Source organism: Ursus americanus, chromosome 9, assembly GCF_024610735.1.
Source record: "Ursus americanus isolate L20-20 chromosome 9, mUrsAme1.1.p, whole genome shotgun sequence".
NCBI classification, from domain to species: domain Eukaryota; kingdom Metazoa; phylum Chordata; class Mammalia; order Carnivora; family Ursidae; genus Ursus; species Ursus americanus.
In genome coordinates, this window is record NC_142135.1 from 1,960,226 (window position 1) to 1,983,666 (window position 23,441).

At 58.6% G+C, this 23,441-nt stretch overlaps 1 protein-coding gene across 12 annotated transcripts in view; it reads left to right on the forward strand.

Annotated features, from left to right (window-relative positions):
- TSNARE1 (t-SNARE domain containing 1) overlaps positions 1–23,441 on the forward strand; it is a 153,817-nt gene that overhangs the window by 58,775 nt on the left and 71,601 nt on the right. For 9 of the 12 annotated variants that reach the window (XM_045778044.2, XM_045778047.2, XM_045778038.2 and 6 more), the window contains 3 exons: positions 11,093–11,183; positions 14,207–14,281; positions 14,762–14,821. In XM_045778044.2, coding sequence (XP_045634000.1) covers positions 11,093–11,183; positions 14,207–14,281; positions 14,762–14,821 — 226 coding nt within the window. The remainder of the gene's footprint in view (positions 1–11,092; positions 11,184–14,206; positions 14,282–14,761; positions 14,822–23,441) is intronic. The other 3 variants (XM_087864556.1, XM_087864557.1, XM_087864555.1) reach the window with 2 other exon arrangements.

The following is a 23,441-nucleotide window of genomic DNA, read 5'->3' on the forward strand; positions in this document are numbered from 1 at the left end:
TTTTGTTGGGCTTTCCTTTTGGGGGTGCCCAGAGGCCTGCCCTGGGTCGGATTGGGTGAAGCAGTCAGCCTAGGATGAGGCCGTGCTCCTCACCAAAAGGCTTCGCTGGAGCTGGGTCTCTGGGGGGAAAGAAAGGAGACCTCTGCAGGGGGGCTAGCCTGGCTGGCATGGGGCACGGGGCAGCTCCGCTTACGCCCTGCCACCCAGGGCCTGGTGACAGTTCCTGAGAATGCCATGTGATCCCAGCATGGCCTGTGTGGGGAGCACTGAGGGGGAGCCCGAGACCTGCATTTACGCCCTCGTTCCCTTTGCCACCTCCTTGCCAGGGGACCCTGGTGTGGTTGAGTCTGAGCCTCCTGCCTGGGAGGACGTCAGTGTGGGGCGGTGGACCAAACGTGCTCTGAGGGTGTGAGCTGTGGCCAAGAGTGCGTTTCTCTTCTTGGCACTGATGTCTGTTGGAGAGGCCACAGCCCCTCTCCATCTATTTACCCATCACCCTGTCCATCTGTGTGTCCACCCATCCAGTCACCCGTGCATTCGTTCATTCTCCTACCCATGTGCCCACCCACCTGTCCATCTCTCCACCTGGACGTCCATCTACCCACTCACCCATCGACCCACCCACCTCCCTACCCGCCTACCTGCCTGCCACCACCTACCCACCCATCTATCCGTCCACCCACCCTCGCATCGGTTCACCCATCCGTCTCACCCAGCTACCCGTCCATCCATCTTTCCTCCTGTCCATCCATACAGGCTAGCTGGGACCACTTCTGCCAAGTTTGGGGGTCCAGAGCTTAAGGCACCTGAGGCCTCTTTGCACATTTTATGTACACTTCTGTTTTTAATTATTCTTCTTATTTCTTTTTTTAAAATAACGTATTGTTTTCTGATTGTGAAAGTAGCATATGTTCATTATAGGAAATGCGGCCACACAGGATGTCTGAGGAGGCACTGTTAACATTTCGGTATTTCCTGCCAGCCTCCCCTCGAGTCCTTACGTAGTTTGCAGAATTGGATTTCGTGAATAATGTTCCGGATCCTGCTCTTAGCGTTAGGAGTCTGGGGTGCGTGTGTCCTCATCACACACTAGAAACGTGCTCTTCAGAGCTGTGGAGGACGCTGTGGAAGCTGGGTAGTCATCGGGCTGACTCGGGGCTGGACCCCCGGCTCTTCCCGTCACTCAGTATCACGACCGGGGTTCCCAGAACAGTGCTGCGGCTCCTCCTTCTGTTCCAGGCTAGGTCTCCGGAGCGGTGTCCCCCAGGCTGAGCAGCTGCCATGTTCAGGACCCTGGCCCTTGAGTGCGTTTCCTGGGCTGCCTTGCCCAGCTGGCCGAAGGCTGCTGTCGCCGGCACGGGTCTGGAGCAGAGAGCTGGCTCCTGCACCTGGCCGACGCCGGGCGGCCTGCGGGGACGGACTGTTGCTGGGGTCACTGCCCACTCCCGCCCCTTCGACCTCAGCCTTCAGATGCAGAATCTCGGGCTTTAGCACCTTCTTGCCTCCCCCCATCCAGAACCCTATTCCCAGCAGAGCCCTTCCCCACCGAACATCTTGCCCCACGGCCTGTGGGGTAGCTCCTCACCAGGCTGTGGGCCTGGAGCCTTCCAGGACCCCTTCCATGGTGGAATTTGTGCCTGTCGTGGACTGTTAGCATTTGTAAATGACTGAGGCCAACGTAAGCTGCCAGCTCTGTGTTTTCTCCACGTTGACGGTCAGTGGCTTTTTTATTTTGTCAAATAAAACTAAAAAAAGTTCACTACCATCCATTATTGCCCTCGTGTTGTAAAAGATAGAAGACAAGACGTTTCAGTATGACAGGAGCAGGTGGGCTCTGATCTCGGGAGAGGACGTTGCTTCAAGATGAATAAGTCTAGTGACCTAAGAACCTCACCGAGTTGAGCCTGATTTTCCTGCCTTGCACGAGACACATGTGGGCTTTGCCATTTGTGTCAGGACTGTGAGGGGACCCTGCCTTGGGCACACCATCATAGGCTCCCCGATCGGCCGAGGTGGCCGGGTTCGTCTCTCTCCCCTGTGGTGTGAAGCTTAGTGGCCGCGAGACCTTGTCTGTCTGTCTCAGGGGGCTTTCACCCAGGCTGCTGTGGAAGGGATGGGTGGGCGTTCCAGGAGCCCTGTGTGAGCAGTGTGCCTGTGGCCAGGGGGCTGTCCCCTCAGCCTCGTGGGCACAGCGTCAGGGTGATGGGGCTCAGCCCACACCTGGATGTCGTTAGCCGGTGTTCACAGCAGGCGGGGAGGCTCCTTCTGGGCTGACAGGGAGGACTCCCCAGCTGTGGGGCCCTGGTGGTCCCAGCTCCTCCAAGCAGGCGTGAGGGCTGCACCGCGCTGCCTGCCTTTCGCAACATGCTTGAGTCCCGTGGTGGTCGAGGTGCAGACAAGCTCTCCCCTGTTTGTTGCATTGGTGTCTGTGAAGGGGTCTGGGGGCTCCGGCCTCGCTGAGGCATAGGGAGGGCCTGCACGGGGCTGGGGGCGCAGCAGCCACCAGGAGAGTGGTCATGGGGGCCCCGAGCCAGGACCGGTGGACCTTGAAGGGCAGAAAGCAGAGGCGGGTGGGTGGCCGTGCCCGGGGTGCGTGGGGGTGCATGCCAACCTCCCACTGCTCACTGCTCCACCTTCATATGGGGCATTTCTTCTTCCAGTATCTGCCTAACGCCACCTCTCTCAGAGGCTGCTCTGTAGTTCCTGCCACCGGAAACCTGTCACTGCTGCATCCCGTTCCCGGGGTCACAGGCAGCCCCAGGGGCAGTGCTTTGGGTACGAGTCTGGAGGCCCATGCAGCTGGGCACCCCCAGGGATGCCTGTGCCATCCTGTTGTCCAGCATGGCCTGCCTCTTCTACTCCAGAGGCCCTCCCACGGTGTGTCCCCCAGCGCCCCACCATGGCCTCCCCTGCCATCCCGCACTGCACACCCTGGCACCCCACTGCGTCCGTAGCCTGGTTCCTGGGCCAGCTCCACCCTGGAGCCATGTCCTCACAGGCTGCAGTAGTGGGGTGGGGGAGCGGCCTGTCCCCTTCTGGCTGTGTGGCATGCAGTGTGACCCGGGTGTCCCGATCTGTGACGTGTGGAACCAGACCCTACTGGGGGTGTTCTGTGGGAAAGAAGCAATGATGGTGGCCCTGCCTAGTGCTGGGCTCAGCCCCGCAGAGATCCAGTCAGACCTGGCTGCAGTGGGGGGTCAGCCCAGAGCAGGGGTGCGGGTGGAGGGGGCCATGGGGGGATGGAGAATGCCTCAGATGGTAGCAGTGCTGGAGGGTATGGCGGCCGCCTGGGCCCCCAGCTCAGGAGCTCTGCTGCAGTCCCCAGAGGTCCGAGGACCCCGCCCCGTGTTGCTGGAGGGTGGCCTGGCAGGGGAGGAGCAGAGCTCTGCCTGGAGGCCTGTGTGGGGGCGCTCGCTGATCACCGGTTGTGTCGTGGGGCCTCTGCCCGGAGACTGGACTGGACGGGGCAGATGTGCCTGGGAAGAGGGAAGAGAGGGGGAGGGTGGGTGGTTTGGAGCCCTGACCCGTCCTCACGGGGGCCATGGCAGTGCCTCCTTTCCCTAGTGACCGGCCTCACCCACCCGCTTCACAGGGGTGAGGTCCTCATTCAATGGTGGAGGCCAGGCACCTGGCAGGCTGCCCCTGTCCCCGTGAGGTGCTGGGGCCGGTCTGCGGGCCGCTGCTGCCGTCTGCACACCTGCTCTCCGTTCTCGCCCAACCCCGACAGCACCCCTCCCTCTCCCTGGTTTGCAACACTGGGGTGAGTCTGTGTTCGCAAAGGGGGCTTCCAGCCTGGAGAAGGGAGGTGACCACCCAGCGTCCCCCTCCTAGTGTGTGACCGAGGGGACGGTCTCCCTGGGACTTTCTGACTGGTCGTCTCAGGTCTGTGGGGGTGCTGCACGCGTTTCCTTTCACTTGATCCTGTGCAGTTCGGGGTGGCCCTGTGTGGGGGTGTGTGTACGAGGTGTCTGCTCAGGGTGGGGGGGCAGGGCGGAGGCCCCGGTGGGTGGGGTAGGGGGGCAGGGCAGAGGCCCCGGCGGGCGGGGTGGGGCCCTGGGGCACCCCTGGCTCCGAGTGGGCAGCACTTTCCTCCCCTCGGCAGGGTTTGTGCGTCAGGATTGGCTCGGAGGGGATCAGGGAGGCCTGGATCGCACTGATCCAGCGCGGTTTGGGGCTGGGGCTCCTGGGGGGGGGCTTGGTGCTGACGGCCCAGGGCTGCTGCAGAGGCACCAGGCAGCGTCTGACTTCCTCTCCCAGAGCTCAGACCAGCAGGATCTTGGGCCACGTGAGCCTCTCATTCCCGCACCATCACGAGCGCACATGGCTGCAGAGACGGAGCTGGGACTGGCTTAAGAACTAGGGTTGGGGGGTTGCACTTCCAGCCTGCTCTGTCCTCTGCTGTCGGAAGTCATCCGCGGAGGCGTTGGCCCCATCACCTGGGCTGACCTGAGATCTGCCGCTCACTCCTCCTGGGCTGCGTTGGAGAGCTGAGGCGGGGGAAGGAGGGCTTTCCCCGCCTCGGGTGAGCACGCAGCTGCGAGGACGGCTCTCTGGGTGGTGGAGGTGCGTGCACCTGCCGTCTGAACCTGGGGACGCTGTCAGGAGTTGGACATGATGTTCATCTCCGTCTCTAGGGGAAACATGACAGCAGCCCTGGGGCCAGGCTCAAGGCCTGGAGGCCCGTGGGACTGAAAGCCTCGGAGAGGGCGAGACAGTTTGGCAGGTGCTGTGAGGAGGCTGGTGTCGGCTCCAGGATGTCTGGGACTCAGCTGAGAGCACGCAGAGCTGGGGTGCCTCTGCGGCTGGGGCGGGAATATCTGGAAGCATCTTCACCACTGACGGTCAGCAGCCTGATGCAGAACTCAGCTCGGGTGTCCCCCGCAGCATCCGTGCATGGGCTCTCACGTGGCTTGGGCTCCCTGTGGCATGGTGGCCTCATGGGTGCTGAACTCTTTGAGCTCAGGGCGCAGACGGAGCGAAGAAGGTGGGAATGAGCCTGTCCAGATTCAAGGAGAAGGGACTCAACTCCACCTCTCGGTGGGAGAGCGGTCAAAAACTTGCAGCCACTCTTCAAACTGCCGTCGACTGGAAAGCAGCAGTGGGCGTGTTGGAGGAGCCCCCCAGAGCGGGGGCCTGCAGCCCGGGGGTTAGTGAGGTGGGCACAGGCCACACCATGTGGGTCTTGTAGGCCTGGCACATGGCTCGAGCTTTATTTCCAAAGCAGTGGGAAGCCAGTGGAAGGTTCTAGAAGGCCGTGGCATGATGGATGGCCGTGAAGACAAGTTGGAGGAGTAGACTGTCACTGTGGGTGAAGGGAACTGCAGGAGAGGCAGGGAGGATTGCCGTGCAGGACCTGACAACTGTCCCCTCGGCCTGGTGGGTCAGGGACTGAGCTCTTGCCTGACTGGTGACCTTCCTGACTCCAGGCAGCTGGGACCCTTGAGCATCCCCGATGGCCACGCTGCTGTGCTGGGGGATAGCCTCGGCCCTGCCTGTCGGACTGGGTAAGGGCAGGCCTGGGTGCTTGCCTCAGGGGCTCTGGGGTCGGTGAGCACATGCCGGGCCCACAAAACACGGATAGGTTCCTCCTGGTTTCCCAGAACCTACCCAAGGGCGTAGCTCTAGGATGGCGGTACCACCCCCAGCCCAGCCTGTTCCACCCAGGCCTTCTATGGCTTTTGGATTTCCTTGGGACAAGGGGGTGAAGGGGAAGGGATTTTGAACGTATCTAGGAAGGACCAAGGGAAAGGTGGAAGGGGCCGGTTTCTGCTATTTCCCATCCTGCTGGCAGAAGGGAAGGGACCAGTGACTCCGGGAGGACGCAGGGCACATCACGTTGCTCTGCAGTGGGGCACAGACCTGTCCTTCACTCCTCTGTGCGGCTGAGCAGTATGCCACTGCATGGATGTCCCTCCAAATCCCTAGGTCGAAACCTAACCCCGGGGGGGATGGGGCTAGGAGGCGGGGCCTCAGGAAGGGAGCCGGTCCTATGGGGGCGGCCCTTGTAAAAGGACCCTAGAAGCTCCCTGGCCCCTCCCACCCTGTGAAGAGCGGGGAGGAGATGCTGTCTCTGAACTGGAAGGTGGTCCTCTTTCGACATGGAAGCCGCCAGCGCTCCGATCCTGGACGTGCAGATTCCAGCCTGTGAGAAGACGTGTCTGCTGTCTCTGCGGCGTCTGGCTCGTGGTGTTTGTTTCAGCAGCCCATGCGGGCTAAGACATACCTCACCAACTGACGGCCTCGGATGGTTCCGTCTTGGTTGTAATGAGGCAGGCTGCTGTGAGTGCGTGTGGATGTGCGTTTTCAGTTCTCTTGCGTGGATACCTAGGCATGGGATTTCTGGGCTTAGCTGTGCATAACGCTGAGGGGCTGCTGGACTGTTTTCCACAGTGGCCGCTCCGCTTTACCTTCCCACCAGCAGTGCGCGAGGCTTCCGGCTGCTCCACGTCCTCGCCGACACTTGTTACCCGTCTGTGACCGTGGCCATCTGTGGGGATGAGGTGCTCTCTCGCTGGGATGCTGATTTGTATTTCCTGATAACTAACGACACTGAGCATCTTTTCACGGGCCTGTTGACCATTTTTATGTCTTTTATGTGTGTTCAGACCTTTTGCCCATTTTTGAATTGTTTTTTTTTGTCTTTTTGTTGAGATAGTCCCTCCTTCTAGAAGCTTCTAGCCTGTGCAGCCCCGGTGCTCTCCTGAGCTTTTGCCTTCCCTGGGGTGGGTCATGTGTCACTCTCCTTTGCTGTCTCCTACTCCTTGTTCCAGCCTCTTTCCTTCTCTTGCTTCCTTCCTATGTTGGGGTGTTGGGGGAGCACACATCCATGGTGTTCCCATGGCCCTCTGTCCCCTGCAGAGATGCAGCTGGTGGCCACGGGTGCCCCTCACTTTCACCCGCCCTGGCCCTCCTGCCCAAACATGTCTCCTCCCTGCTCTGTTCCTCCAGAGCTCCTGGGCTTTAGCCTCCAGGCCCTCCTTTGACCACTGATTGCCCACCCTGGCCACACTGTGTGTGCAACATGGCCCCTCACTTCACCGCCTGACCCCTGCTTCCCTGTGCAGCCTCGGTTGGGCGGCTCCCCTTCCACGGACTTGCCTGGCCTCCGGAGGCTTGGGGGCTCCTGGGTCTTGCTGGCTGCCTACCGTGTGTCCTGCCTGAGCCCCTGAGTTTCCCTGAGCTCGCCTGAGGCCCTGGGAATGCACAATGGGGCAGGAGTCCAGGCTGATTTTTTTGTTTTTAGCGTGATTATCTGGTTATTCCAACACTATTTGTTGAGAGAATTCTCCTTTCCCTCCTGTGAGTACCTTGGCACCTTTCCTGAAAATTACTTACCGTGTATGTGTGGCTGCATTTGGGGTTATTCTGTGTCGTTGGTTTGTATGTCTGTGTTTTTGACAGCACCGTGTTGTCTTAATCACTGGTTTTAGAGTACGTCCTGACACCGCTGTGGACGCCTACAGCTTTGTCTATTTGTGGAATTGTTTTGGATTCTTCCGGTGCTGTGCGTTTCAATATCGATTTGAGAATAGCTTGTCAACTTCTGCTGCGTTCACGTCCTGCTTTACTTTTACTTGCGATTGCACTGACTCCGTAGACCAGCGTAAGGACAATGGACCGCTTAACAATCTTGACTTTTCCAGCCCGTGAATATGGTCAGGATTTCCCTGATTTGTACGTTCTTCCGTCTCTTCGCTTCTTCCAGCCGTTCCTTGTAGGGTCGCGTGCAGGTTTTGTATGTACTTTATTCAATTTATCATGAACGATTCAGTGTTTTTTATACTATTATACAAATTATTATTTAAAGTTTACTTTGCAGTTGTTGGCTACTAGTACGCAGAAATTCACCCGATTTTGTGTGTTGCCTTGTGTCCTGGGACTTTGTTAGCGTCTCTTTATCCAGCTGAACAAGTTCCCTTCTTTGTTCTGGTTTTCCTAGAGTTTTTATAATGAATACGTGTTGAATTTTATCAAATGCTTTTTCCGTGTAATTTATGGAGATGGTTTTCTCCTTTTAAAATTTATTCTGTAAATATGAGCATTTCATTCATTGTTCTTTGAGTGTTAGGCCAACCTTGCGCTCCTGGGATGAAATCTCTTGGTCATGATCTATTATCCCTATCGTGGGGGTTCTGGGGGGCGCCCATCGGTCAGGTCAAGGCAGCCAGGGCCATAAGGACGTCTGGAGATGGCCCATCTCCATGCTGCTCGTTTTAATAAAGAGCCTCATAGAGAGATCCCCTCACAGCACGACGGGGTGTCTGACGCGGACAGCCTGTGCCGCCATGCACGGGAGGAGACAGGCAGAAAATGAAACACGAGGAGGGAGGGCTGCAGACACAGTGAGAGGGGCCGTGGAAAGGGGGGAGCAGGGCTCGCCTGCTCACAGCAGAGAATACAGAAAACCAGCATCTCACAGGCCGCCTCAGAAGCCAGCAAGCTGGTCACAAAGGAAGGAGAGAGAGAGCATATAGATACAATAAAGTTCATTCATTAATAAAACACGAACCAATAATAGAAACAGAAAAGGAATGAGGGAGACCAGGACTCCAGATCCAACGTGAAAAAGCTGATGGGGAAATACTGTGAATCTATTATGACAATAACTTGATACTTCATAACTTAAGATGAACCAGAAAAATTTTCAAAAGACATGAATTCTCAAAACTGACTCAGAAAGAAAGGGAAAATCTAAATAGCTCTATATCTATAATTGGAAGACTTACATGTGTCCTTAAAAACATTCCCACCAACACCCAGGATCAGGTGTTGAGAGCAGAGGTCGTAGCAACACCACACGCTCCCCCAGAATGCAGACAGCGCTCACCTTTCGTAGGTCAGCACTGGGCTGACGCCAACACCTGAGCAAGGAGTCTAGGGGAAGAAATACTGTACATCACTCGCCAACACTGTAGCAGCATGAGAACGTTGGCTGTCCCAGTCTGTGATAGGGACTATCTCCGCACACTGCTTCTGCGTCCTAGGGAGAGGCTCTGTGAAGCCATGGGCACAGCGGGGTGGGAATGCGAGCACTTTGTGTGACGTATTCCCTGCCAGGAGTTTGGTGGCATCAGGGCAGAAGTGGAGAGGGTGGTAGGGGCCGGGACAAGTGTGGGGTGGGGGCGAGCCTGCCCTCCTGGGGGAGGTGGCCTCCGTGAACTGGAGGCACTTGCCCCGCTGCCCCTGTCTGTCCAGTGCCCTCTGTCTGGACGGCTGTTCCTGGTCGCAGGCCCTGGGCGTGGCTGCCCGTACCCGTTGTCCATCAGGGTGGCTGCAGAGGTGGCAGGGGGGCGCGCGCATTGAGGCGGGCTCTGTCCAGCACGGTGAGAACGGGGATGAAGTGACAGGAGTGGGGACTATGCTTCCACGGAACACATGTGGCCATACCCAAGAGCTCTGGGGTTTGGAGGGCGTGGCCGGACTCCTGTAACGGGATGTCCCAGCTGCGGGGTGCCGTGGGGTGTATGCAGCGCTGGGCATGAGGGGGCTGGCGGGAGCCTGGTTGGGGGCACGCAGGAGCAATGGACGAGAGGCGGCTGGAGTCTGGGTCAGTGCCCAAGGGTCGTGCTGCTCTCAAGAACGAGAGGAGAGAGGCTTTGGGAAGGGCGGCCCCAGGGCTTTGGCTGGAGGGCCTAGAGGGACGGAGTTGCTGTGAGTGGGCCCGCGGGGGGTGGGCGGTTTGGGCATGTGGAGTTTGAGATGCCCATTGGACATCTGGGTGGAGGTGCCCAGCGGGCCGTTGGCGGGGCCAGGCCCGAGTTCAGGCCCAGGTATGGGCGTGTCTGGGGGATGGTGGCACGCAGGTGACTTAAGGCCATGAGGCTAAAGGAGAGCACCCAGTAAGTGAGCGTGGGGAGCGAAGAGGGTGGTCCAGGGCCTGAGCTGCAGAAGCAGACACGGGAGGGCAGGGAGGCGAGGGGCCAGCAAAGCCCTTGAGCAGCGTGGCCCCACGCTGGGAGGGGCCGTGGGGTGGGAGGGACTGGGGGGGTCACAGGAGGAGGTGCAGCAAGGAGAATGGGGGGGCTCAGTGGTGCGCGGTGATGTGAGTGAATCTGAGGGGAAAAACCATATTCCACTCTTTCCCGTAATCTGTTGGTGGCCTGGTGGAAAGGGTGCTCACGCTGCAGTCCTCAGGCGGCCCCCTCCCAGGCTGGCCTGGGGGCTCCTCTCCATCCCGCTCCCCCCCCCCCCGCCTCGCTCTATGCTGCACCCTCTGTGTGGCCCAAGGGTAGGTGTCAGGGACCCAGGCCCAGGTCAGACGGTGCCCCCACCCCTGCCACGCAGGGTCCTGCAGGGAGCAAAGGGGGCATCAGCCTGCAGCCCCAAGAGTCAAGAGGGCTCTTCTCCGGAGCCTGAGCCTGCAGAAGGCCCGAGGGCTGGGTTCGCCCCAGGTGTCACTCCGTCCATGGGGGCCGTGGGCACCCCCAAGCAGGTGAGGAGCTGGTCTTTTCAGTCCCTTTGAGGTCACACTCAGAACCACAAACCTGGGCCCGGCCACCAGTGTTCTCGGCTCTGGAGGTGGGAGAGCCATCCCGGCCCACAGAGGCTGTGGTCCCAGGGATGTCTGCGGCCACCCTGCTCCCCCAAGTTCACGACCTTGATGACCCCCAGGGGGCCCTTCCCCCAGGAAAGGCTCCTGGCTGGTCCTCAGGCGGTGCAGGCGCTGACCCCCAGACCAGGGGGCCCAGGCCGTGGCCCAGACACGGCTTGCATGCGGGGTGTGCAGCGGCCACGCGGGTGTGATGGGCGCTGTGGGCCGTCCACCCCAGTCCAAGCTCACCCCTGTCATTCTCTCCCTCCTTCCTCACCCTTGTCGCTGCCTTCTCCATCTGTGGGTGTGTCTGTCTGTCTGTCTCTGGGCCTCCGATCCTCGTCCCCTCCCGTGGCTGCCCTCTTGTGTCTCTGGCTCTGTGTTTCCTGCTGGCTCTCCTGCTCCTGTTCCCTCTTCCGCCACATGCGACCCCTGCCTCCCTGCTCCTGCTTTTGTCTGTCTGGTTACCTCTGTGCTGCCGGGTCCCTCTCTGTGGCCTTCCCCTCCCTCCGTCCCTCCCTGTCCTCTCTCTTCTCTGGCTCCCACCCTGGCCTGCCTCAGGCACACAGCGCAGCAGGAGACCAACAAGACCATCGCGGCCAGCACTAGCACCATGAGGCAGATGACGGAGCTCCTGCGGGGCTGCTCCCGGGTATGTGGCCCTGGAGGCCGTGGGGGGCTGGAGGGTGGGAGGGGGAGAAGGCCTGGGGCTGGGGGGCTGTGGCAGGGGGGGCCCTGGGGAGATTGGTGGGCCCAGGATGCTTGTGCTGGCCTGGGCAGAGCTCAGTGCGCTCGGTAGGCACCCACCGTATGCCAGACGCTGCTGCGGAGGCCCTGAGTCCTGGACTGGTTGTCTGGACGGAGGCGGATGGCACCCCCCCCCCCACCTCCCTGTCGCCCACACTGCCACCCCTCACCACAGCCACCGCTGTCCCCAGGCCACACACAAGCATCAGAGCACGCACATAATCGCCGTGGTCACAATTGCCAGCATCCTTGGAGCCACGGCCCCTCCACAGCCCTGACCCTCATCACATCACCTTGTGCCCTTTCCCCCATGCAACCCCTCCCCCACCACTACAGCCCCTCCCCCACCACTGCAGCCCTTCCCCTTGGCCACTTACTTCTGTTCACCCCCTTTTACTAGGTCAGCAACCCCATCTTTGTTATCCAGGTCCTGTCCCATCCCCAAAGGTTGGAAGGTGTGTGTCACAAAACGTTAAATACTCTGAAACCCTTGGCCGTCCTGGGACAGGGGCCGTGTCCATGAGTAAAGTTGTAGCTCGTCCTCGCTCATCATATGCTGCCCCGGGCGCCTGCGCAGCCTGGGATGCGGAAGTGCGGCCTCTGCAGACAGAGGTCGGACCGTGGTGTGGAAGGTGCACGACGGCTTCGTGACAGGCCAGAGAAGCTGACACTGCCACCACCCGATGACCACAGCGGTCCGCTGAGCAGAGGCCGGTGCAGATGCCATGTGCAGTGGGGCCCCGAGTGTCTGGAGTGTCCAGAAAACGCAGGCCTGTGCCGACCGCAGGGGTCGGGGCTTGTGTGGCTGGGAGGGGAGCTGGGACGGGCTGCAGGGGGTCCCGAGGAACTTTCTGGGGTGATGGAAATGTTCTGAAACCAGCTGGTGGTCACGGCACAACTAGCAGTTATGAACCATTGAGTTAAAATGAGTGCATTCTATTTAGAAAAGGTAAATTATCCTCTCATGCAAAGTCTGAGTGAAGCTTCGATTGTTGAAGGAGCGCCCGGGGAGCAGGGTCCACTGTCCATGACGGGTGGACGGTGTGTGCCCGCCGTCTCTGGCTACGGGACCTGCTCAGCCCTCTGCTCTGCCCACGATTTAGTCATGGCCTTGGTGGTTCAGGACGACACACGAGTGCCTAGTCCTGGACGCTGGTGCAAATCGCTGTGGCTCTTTGCAGGGGGAGGTCCTGTGGCCCAGCACCATCGTCCACGCGGCTTTCGCGGTGTGTGTGTCACCTTCTCACTTGTGGCTTTGCTCCCTGCTCTCGGGCTCTGGGGGGTCCACGCCATGCGTTTGTTTGCTGACTTGTCCGAGGGCGTGTCTCGGGCACCTCCCACCGTTGGCTCTGACAGTTGCTCACGTTGGGCGCTTCTGGGCATCCTGCCTGATGCTGTCCTCAGCCCTTTCTATCTTGAGGGACGCTGAGGCCCGGAGAGTGTCTGCGAAGCGTCGCAGCCAGCGAGGAGTCTCAGCTAGGTTGCCGCTCTGGTTTTTCTGGGTCCACAGTCCCTGTTGTCACCTGTGTGCCCTGAGACTCTGAGCTTGAGTTCCTTGGGGGGTGGAGGGATCGCCTTTAGCCTAATGTGTCCTTCCGTGTGTCCACCCACCCATGTAGCCACCCGTGTGCCCATCCATCCACCCATCTGAGAGCCCAGCAAGCACTGATTGAACACCTACTGTGTGCGAGATGCTGGGAGAAGGACATCGTTGAGGTTCCCTCTGAGGCTCTCGCGGCTCGGTGGTAGGACAGCCTGAGTGGGGGGGGGCTGGAATTGCTCCCTGCTCCGTTAGAGAAAAGGCTGTGCCCGTCACCTGGGGCTGATGCTGGGTCACACAGCGCGGAGAGCACTGAAGAGTCCCTGCGCTCTCGGCTCTGTCCTGGGACACACGTAGGGTGCCCCTCGCAAGAACCTGCCCCAGACACCATACAGGCTCCTCAGAGCCACAGTCACATGGCGACCACGCCGAGCCCTCTGAAAAGTGCCCATCGGAAGGCCGGTGCCCCTGACCCTGCTCTCCTGCAGGGGCTCACACACGGTGGCGGAAGGGCGGGCATCAAGCTCGGGGGCCGAGTTCTGGTGGGAGGTAGAGAGAAGCCTCCCGGCGGGGGGCGTGCTGTCTGTGACTTGAGATGAGGGTGCTTCTCCTAGGGGATGAGGGGGCAGGAGGGGCCAGGAGTCCACGTCGTGGTCCTGGGGCAAGGGCACAGGGCGTTGGTGTGGCTTTGTGCCTGTGCTGCGTGGAGAGGCATGAGGGTCGGGTCCTGGCAGCCTGGTGGTGCTCACACAGACCCGAGCAGGCAGCACCAGGTTCTGGGGCCCACTTGTCCGTCCCCTTGCTGGGCCAGCTCTGTGCCAGCATCATCCTGGGCACCGGGTGCGTTGGCGAACAAGACGTGAAGTCTTGTTTCAGTGGAGGGGTGGAGGCCGTGCGCGCTGCCGAGTGCCTGCCGGTGGGAGGGAGTGTCGATGAGTGCAGTTCTGCCACTGGGTGAGACCCAGCCTGGCGTGTGATTTGCTGTGGGGCCCTGGAGTCCGCGGCCTTCGTGGCCTGGCTCCACCCCTTGTGTGGCCGTGAACGGGCCACTCAGAACTCAGGCTGAGGCTTCCTGAGCTGTCAGGTAGAAGTCATGACACTTCTCGCCGTGGGGACCAGACACGCACAGCGTGTTAGAGCAGCGCCTTGCTCCGCGGCCGGGGTTGAAGAAGCGGGATCGGCTGGGATGGTGTCTGCAGGGTGCTGGCGTGCGATGGTGTCAGGTGGTGGTCAGGGCAGTCTAACAGCAGCGCGGTGACAGCAGCGTGAGACGGTGGGGCGGAGTGGGGGATGGGGAGCTGGGGAGCCGAAGCGCCCCAGGGATGGAGGAGGCCACGGGACGGGACAAGGTCTTGGCTGTCCTTACAGCCCACGTTCTCTCTTTGCAGCAGGAACACCTTCAGCTGGAGCGCCTGAGAACTCAGCTCTCCGATGCCGTTCAGCGCTACGGCGTGGTGCAGAAGGTGTGGCTCCCCGGGGAGAGGGCCGGCCGGGGGGGTGGGCCTCGGGCCCCGGCGCCCCCCCCCCCCCGGCAGTGTTGTCCCTGGGTTGGCCTGGTGCGGTCCCGTCCCCTAGAGCAGAGGGAGGGCCAGGCCTGTAGACGGCCGGCAGTTGCCAGGAGCCGCACCTCAGAGCGTGTGCGGTGAAGGACGTTTACCGGGGGCTGCTGCCCGAGAGGCATCTGGCAGCTGGAAGAAGACCTGTTCCGACAGGTGAGGACGCCGAGACCCAGGACTTACGTGTGGGGGAGGGAGCCGTCCACCAGATTGTCGGCAGAGCCCAGCCCGGCCCCCAGCTTTCCCGAGGCCCAGGACAGCTCAGTCCTGTCACGGAGCTGAAGGTGGGCTCTGCCGTGAGGCCTTGTCCGCTGCTTTGTGCTTATCTGACCGTTTCTTCTCCTCCCCACCTTTTCTGTTCTCCTGTCTCCCTCCATTCTTTAACAGAAAATTGCAGAAAAGTCCAGAGCCCTGCTTCCCACAGCACAGCGGGGTGGCAAACAGCAGGTGGGTGCCGAGTGATTACTGTGGCCCGTGGACGTTAGGTGCCGGCACAGCGTCCGGTGCCCTTTGTGCTCGGGGAGGAGTGGGAACCACTCGGGGCAGAGGCCCCATCTGAGGGGTCTGACTTGACAAAGAGCCTTTTCAAAACTGGCATTTTGGGGGTGCTGGGTGGTTCAGTCAGTTAAGTGTCTGCCTTCGGCTCAGGTTGTGATCCTGGGGTCCTGGGATCGAGTCCCACATCAGGCTCCCTGCTCAGCGGGGAACCTGCTTCTCCCTTTCCCTCTCCCCTTACTTGTGTTCTCTCTCTCACTGCCTCTCTCTCGGTCAGATAAATAAAATCTTAAAAACAAAAACAACAACAAAAAAACCTGGTTTTTTGACCTTAGTTCCGTGGTATGGGCCCAAGACGGAGTCCTGAGTGGACAGTTCTGCTTGCTGCTCAGGACTCATCTGGACCTGACCGGCCCTCCTGGGAGTAGAACCTGATAGAAACGGGAGGCGCGTACGCCCGAAGTCCTGGATAAGCAGGGGAGAGAGTGGACACGAACAGCATTTGACCGTGTAACGGCTGAGGATTTTCCAAGGCTGTCCAAATATTTCAAGCCACGGCTTGAAGAACCTCTGTGATAAACAGGATAAGTGTACCCTTACCATATCATAATAAAATTTTGAAAACCAAAGACAGAAAATCCTAAAAGCAGATTAAAGCCCAAGAAAAGAAGTCGCGTCATTTTTCAAGGAGGGACAAGACTTACGCCTGACGCCTGAGGCAGATCCCTGGAAGCCGGACGACACGGGGAGGTGGTGTTAAAATGCTGAGAGAAAGTCATTGCTCACGTGGAGTTCTCCACCTGCTGAAAATATTTTTCAGAAGTGAAGGTAGAATGAAAACATACACGGTAGAGAAACATACACAGATGGAACTTACCATCGACAGAACTGTGACAGGAGCTGAGGGAAGTGGTCCCGGGCAGCTGCGGGAAGGGGCCGCGCGTCCTGGAAACACTGACGTGTGGACGCATCTGACTTCACGTTGGCTGTTGAGCGATGCTCCCTCCCTGTGGGGCTGGCGTGTGGAGCAAGTCCAAGAGCCTGGCCGGCGGTAGCACAGGAGGACGAGTGAGCGGCGTTTGCATCCTTGGAGAAGGGACAGGAGCCGTGGCCTAAGGCAGCTCGCGGTAAGCCCGAGGTGTGTCTCGCCTTACGTGGGGGACACCGAAGGACAACACGAGAGTGTGAATTATTCAGTAAGTTAATAGAAACGTGAAATAATAAAACAAATCTGACTAATTTAAAAGAAAGCCAAAAAAGGAAAAAATAAAACAGGAAAACAGGAAACAAATTATAAGATGGCAGATTTATACCAAATTTGTTTATAACTCCATTAGAACGGCCTGACCCCTCTGGTGAAAAGGCACAGATTGTCAGACTCGGTTAAATACCCATCCAGAGCCGTGTTGAGAGAGCTACACCGTGCGGCCCCAGAGCCAGGAAGACTGGCGCCCCGGGCCCGTGTCAGAGTGCGCGTGCCTCGCGGGACAGTGCGCTAGGTCAGATGTAAGATGCGGTTCTGCCTCCGTGCCTGATGACATGGCCTCAGAGTACACAGGACAAAACCAGCAGTAATACAAAGGAAAATAGTGAATCCACAGTCTTAACAAGCCTGTCGAGACGACTGGTGAAGGAAACAGGAAAATTCGGTGAGGATCTGAGGACTCGGCCCCTGCCGGATGGTCGCTGCAGACGCGGCCACCAGCCACAGGAGAGCGTGTGTTCCTGCCGGGTGCGCGGTGCGGTCTGGACCCTAAAGCCGGTCTCCACGGGTTGCAGGGGGATGACGCGACCCCGAGTATGTTCTCGGATCAGCGCAATTACACTCACATTGGTACCAAAAAGGCAATTTCCAAGCTTGGGAATGAAAAGAATACAGTTTGAAGGAACCCATGAATCAGAAGAAATCACAGTGGGAATTGGAAACCATCGTGAAGTGAACAACAAAGAGAATGCGACGAATCCAGACTCGGGTGCAGCCGCCGCAGAGCTCTGAATGCGTCCCTTGGAAGGAAGAGAGTGTGAAAATCATGGAGCTCGTTCTCAATCTCAGGAAGCTGGAAAAGCAACACCAAACTAAAATTGAAGAAAATAGGAAAAAGCAGAATCAATGAAATATAAAATAGATGCATATTGGACAAATCCAACAAAGCCAACATTTGTTTTTTTGGAAGGATTAATAATAAATCCCACGAGATTAGTCACGATACAGAGAGCACAGACAAGTTATTCGTATTGGGAATGACAGTGACTGTGTCATGGATACCACACACTAGGAAAAATAGAAGTTTGAAGATACTATGATACAACTTTATTTATGTCAATAAATATGACAGCTTGGGTGAAATGCAAATTTTTCTTTTAGAAAAGACATACAGAAAGGCTGGAAAGTCTGGTATTTTTTACAGAAATGAAATCAATAATTAATTTCCATTGTTAAAATTCCACCAAGAAAACTCTAGACCTAGATGATTTTAATGGTGAATTCTTCCAGATATTTGAGGAATAAATATTACCAGTTTATACAAACTCTTAAATAAAATACAGAAAGGGGGAATACGTATCATCTTGCTTTACGAGGCCAGCAAACTGTGATTCCGAATTCCTATGAGCATGTCACAAAAAGGAAAGTAACATGCTCTCTCATGAGCATAGGAGAAAACCCCTAACCAGATCACTAGTAGGCTAGATGTAGCAATATATAAAAGGGTAATACATCGTTACAAAGTGGGACTTATTCTGGGGGGTGGAGTTGGTTTACGTTCAGAAGTAACTGCCATGTTCATAGAGTCAGAAAATCTGCTCAGTCATCTCAATAGGGAGAGAAGAGCACTTGGTAAAATTCGGCACCTACCGAGGGCGGGGAGCAGAACTCAGCAGGCTGGTGGATGGGCGCCTTTAATCTGGTGGGGGTATCCTCAGAAGCCCTGTGGTTAGCACCACACTTTGCTGAGCCGTTAAAAGCTTCCCCCCTGGGACTGAGGACAAGACGCGGGGCCTGGTACTGTTCTCTTCCCCACGGCACTGGAGGGCGTGTCCACTGCACTAAGACACAAAACAGAAATAAGGTGTGAGCAGAACTGGGGAGGAAGCCCCATCAGAGACAGCATGGCTGCATTGCTGGAAAAGGTGGGTGAATCTGCAGTAATTTAGAGCTAATAAGTGATGGAAGCAGGGTCAGTATACAGGAAAACAGTGTGTGCTCGGCCGAAGACAGTGTGCAACTGAAATTTAAAAAGTGAAACCATTTGTAATAGTGTCAGGACTAGGACGAAGCCTTTGAAGAGCTGTTTGAGCAAGGGTGCTGCCGTGCAGTAGGGAATGCAGGGTCCATTCAGGGCTCGATGCTGCGTTGGCCAGGGTTTGAACTGAGAAAAAGGATCCTGTTGAGCAAATGACCAGTCCAAGTCCAGACACCCCTAGCCTTGCATCTTGGTTTTGGAGTTGCCAGGGAGACAGTGCATTCAGTCCCTGCGAAGAGAAGAGCCAGCAGGATCATCTCCCACAGTGGGCTTGTCCCCTGTGGCCAGCGGGTCACTCCTGGCGGTTGATGCAGGGCCATTGGCTTGCACGCATCCCTCTTGTGCTGCATTAGAAGGACCCTGTCCCCTCTCCGCAGGGGCAGACACAGCAGTGGGCTTGGCCAGGTGCCATGGGATGCACGTGCTTTCGCAGAACAAAGGCGTCTGCATCAAGTCTGAAACAGGGAAAGACGTTGTCTTACGAGCCAGCAAGCCTGGCACAGCTGTGAAGGCTCTGTCTCTTGGTGAGAAAGTGCTCCAGGCCATGGTCCGTTCTTATGTGGCTGAGAGGGGCCAGGAGGGCGCATGCACAGGACTGCCATTGCCAGCAGGTCCATTACTGCAGCCCGCCTCCCGTGCGCGGAAGCACTTCGGCTGGGTCGTGGACCTACATGTGAAAGATACGGCAAGGAAGCCTCTAAAAGATCCCACAGGAGTCGGTCTTCACATCTTTACGGCGAGCAAACATTTCTTACACAGCTGAAGAAGTACCAAGTATAAAGTAGATCAGCTTGACTTCCTTAAATTAATATACCGTGAAGCGAGTGACAAGGGAACCTACAGCGTGAACGGTGTTCGCGTACGCATGTCTGGAAGGGACTGATGTCCGTAATCCATGAAGATCTCTCAGAAATCAGTAAGAAAGAGGCAGAGGACTCATTTCAAAAACACAAAAGGGCAAAAGCCTTAGGCACATCACGAAAGGGGACAGGCATGTCATGAAAGGGGAAGGGCACGTGGCCAGTAAGCGCACGAATGTCCTCAGAAGCAGGCCGAGGGCGCCCACGGTGCTCGGCCACTGCCTGTGTCCTCGCACGCACCAGAGTACTCGACGCAGTCAGCCTCGCGAGTGCTGGGAGGCTGTGGGGCAGCCGGAAGCCTGTGCCGATGGAAGCAGATGGACGCCACCCTTCCGGACACTGAAACACTTCCCAGAGTCACACGTTCTCTCTCCTTGTGACCTTGCAGTCCCTCCCCAAGTGCACGGCCAGTGGGGATGCACATGTGTGTTCACCCGAAGTCATGCAGAAGAACGCTCATAGCGACTGACGCGGTAGCACAGTGCTGGAAAGACAGCCAGCCTGCAGTGCAGCGGCCACATCATTTGTGCTGGATTCCCGCACGGAGCCCGTAGCGCCAGAAAGAGTCAGCCGTCGCCAGCAAAGCCCACCGTGTGGTCTCAGAGTGTCAAGCCAAGGAAGCCTGAAACCAGAGAAGAGAGTGGTCAAAACCAGGCCAAAGTAACGGGCAGTGTTGGAAGCCAGACGCTCTTTCCCTTGGTTGGGAGCAGCGTGACAGCTGGGGGGCTGGAGGGACGTGTCGGGGGTCCCAGTGATGTTCTGTGTCATGCCTCAAGTCTTCTCTTCGTAAGAATTCAGAGCTGTGCATTTCTGATTTTTGTGTTGGACTGTAGATGTGTTGTTTTTCAGCAACATTTTTTAAAAAGGAAGAGAATGGTCAGCATTGTTTCTGAGAAATTATGAAAGATTAGATTATTTCCAGGAATTCTTCAAACTGTAAACAGTGAAATGACATACTACCCTATTCAACACGGGGGTGGCTGTGACACTGATCTCGCAGACGTCAGGGCTGCTGTCTGCAGGGTGGTGGTCCTGGCGGGAGTGAGGGGTGCCCACCGCCCACCTTCTCCCATCTGAGCCGGGTGCCGGCCGTGGCTGTGCGCAGGTCAGCCCTCTGGCATCAGCCCTCCGGGCTGGGTCCATGGTCAGTCTCAGACTCGGTCAGGCCCAGCCAGTGGGCAGCGCTGGTGTGTCTGGGCTGATTCCTGCCCCTCGCTGGGGACGGTCCACAGCGTGCGCTGCCGTCAGCCGGCTCGGCGTAGATTTCCGCCAGAACTCCATGTGTTTGCGGCCACAGTGGGAAAGACATGCTTCATCTCCATGAGTTCGCTGGAAATCCCGTCCTACTTCCCCACCGGGCACAGGGCAGGGGTGCTCCTGGCCTCTGGGCCTCAGTGCTGTTATTTCACGTGGGTGTGCGGGGACGGATTGCCATAGTCATGCCAGTTTTGACATTCTGGGCTTTGACGAGTCTCCAGAAAGTTCATCAGCTAACAGAGTCACTTATTATTTGGAGAAATTGATGACCAGCCTTGGGCTGCTAAACAGAAGCAGTTTTCCCAAGCCCGTGACTGGCTCGCGCCCTGACCCCTGCCCTCCCGTCAGGGTCATGGACATTCTTGCGTGAAGCCCGGGGTCGGAGTGCGCGAGAAAGCGGCCTGTTTCCCAGAGCCCCCGAGAACCCGGGAGCCTGCTGCGCATTCTCCCCGCCTCGGCTCTTCTCACGGGAAACCGCTCTCAGCCCTGCGGTCCAGCAGTCACGTTGGTTTGTGGGTTTCTTCCGTACAGAGTGGGACCCAAACGATCGGCCTTGGAGGGAGGAGAAAGCCGTCTTTGTTGGCCGCCTCTCGTGCTGGAAAACCATCACACGGCTGTCCCCTCCGCACCGGCCCCAGCGCCTTGCCAGCAAATCCCTAATCCGCAAATTGGGCCTTTGTGAGGAGAATAAAGGGGCGCTTTCTGATCCTTTCAGGAGATCAGGGGTCCAGGCCATGTCTTGCTACCCTGTCTCGTCGCAAGCCGCTGGGGGGAGGGCTGGCCGTACCTGTGCAGGTGAGGGCAGGGGGCACCCTTTGCTCCAGCTGTTGGGCCGCTTGCACGGGCCCCCGAGTCCAGGGAAGGTTACACGTAATGTCCTGGGCCTGTGTATCCCCCACTGTGTCTGACCGCCTCTGCCAGTTGGTCTGTAGGCATCATGGTGGTCTTTCCAGCTCCTTCTCCCGGGGTGCGTGCTTGCCATGAGCCTTCCTGCGTTTCTGTCCCCGTGCACAGACAGGGGCCCTCGGCAGCTCTCACCATGGGGGATGGTCGGGGAAGCTCCCCGAACGCCATGCCCAGGCAGCGTCCCCGTGGAGAGGGTGGCTGCGGGGCCCGGCTCGGGACAGGCCCCTCGGGGAGGTGGCACTGGCGCTGCTCCCGGGGGCAGCAGGGTCCCTCACAGCTTCCCCTCCTGCTTCTGCCAGGCTGTCATCTTCATGTGCACCGGCCAACGCAGCGAGGTGATTCGTCCCACTGGCTCCCCTCCCTGACTCTGGTGGGGGGGGGGGGGACGTCAGCCGCATGCCGTGGGGGTGGAGATGGAGCTGGCGAAGCCAGCGAGGTTTGCGCCCTGGGTCTTGCATCTGGGCCGAGGCGTGAGCGCTTGGCGAGGAGACCCCCTGCACAGTCCCTTTGGTGGGTGTGAGGGTGCCTGGCAGCGCCTGGAAGGGAGGCGGGATCAGACCAGCGGCACAGCTGTGTCGTGAGCAGCTGGGGAGGTGGGGGGTCCTTTTCCCATTCTGCAGATGAGGACACTGAGGCCCTGAGAGTGCGGTGCTGGGCCAGAAGCCGTGGCTTGGCTCCGTGCCAGCCCCTCCCGCGGCCGTCCTCCCGGCACCACTCACTTCCTCCCGCCCACACCAGGAAGGGGAGGTGGTGATTGCCACCTTGGACCAGTAGCGCTTGTCAACAGATTTTTTAGCTGTTTTATTTAATGTTCATCTATCCACGTATTTATTTCTGTAAAGGCCTCTGCTGACTCTGGGGGAAGAGGTTCTGCCCACGGTAGTGTGGTGTGGGGGCAGAATGTCGGCTTTGGAAGGAGAACTGTGTTAGCGGGGCCTCACCCTGTGGGGGACCCGCACTGCTGCCCTCTACCTGCGTGTGAGCGTACCCACCTTACAGGTCGTGAGCCACGCTGCAGAGAAGGAGCACCTGGCCTCCCGCCTTGTCCCTGCCGTGGCTCCGTGTGGCCATCCCATGGCCACCAAGGCCTTCTGCAGACCTTTGTCAAAACTGTGCAGAAATTGTTGTTTGCGTGACTTGTTGGTTTCTGTGCCCAGCCAAGTCCATCGGTGCACGGGACTCTTGCTGTCTGTCCACCATACCCCGGGCTTGGTGTGGGGCGGGCCAGCACCAGCCTGGAGAGTGTGCGGGAAAGGTGCTCCCCCCACTGCTGAGACCATCTGAAGGCTGCCGGGGTGGGGGGCCATGCTGGGCCGTGGCATGGCCAGCACCCTGCCCCGTGGCCCCGAGTGGCATAGGAGGGTGGGAAGGTGGTCTTGTCGCGAAGGGAAAGGAGAGAACAGGCAGGTGGTAGCCTCCGAAGCCTCTTTCCGGGCTGCCCAGTGTGGTGTGTGCTGGAGACGTGGAGCCTCAGACGGAGGTCCCATGAGGGACGGCCAGCCCTGCCTTTCAGTCCCGGCCCATTGCCCAGACACACGTAGGGGGTTGACCAGGGCTCGGGGCTTGAATTGGGTGACGGGGGGTGGTGGCTGCCCCCTGCCATCTGTCCCCTTGCCAGCACTGTCTCCGGGCAGGAGGAGGGTGCTGTGGTCAGAGTCAGTACCTGGGGCCGGACTGAGGGTAGCAGAGGAGCCGAGGAGGCCTGGGTGCAGCGTGGGGGATGGAGCCAGCTGGAGAGGAAGCTGCTCCAGCCAGGGGCTCAGGCCGGTCCCTCCCACGCCCCTGGTCTGGGGTGCACCGTCCTCTTCGCTTCTTGCCCTGGAGCTCCTGTGTGTCAGAATTGGAGCCTGGAGCCCCAGCTTTATATCCTGCCTGTTCCGGACTCTTTGGCTTCTTGGCCTCAGTGTCCTCCTCAGTAAAATGGGCTCCGTGCTCCCTCGCAGGGTGGTGGGGAGTGTTGGAGACAGCGGGCTGGAAGGAGCTCCGACATGCTGGGAGGGTGGAGCCGGGGTCACCAGTGGCACTGCCCATCCTGCAGCCTTTCCTGTTGCCCTTTTGATTCCCTTCTCTCGCACATGCACACACACACTCACACTGGTACACAGGTGTACGTACACACCCACGCACCCACACGTCTGCCTGATGTGAGGCAGAGCTCGGCTGACCTGGGGTGGGACGGTGGGGAGCAGGCTGAGGGCCGGCGTCTGGCTCTCTGACGGCGGGAGGGGCTGAGACGGGCACGTGGATCATCTTTGCTGTTGCATGTTTTCCGCTGAAGCCGTGGTTCCAGAGTGGGACCCATTCCCG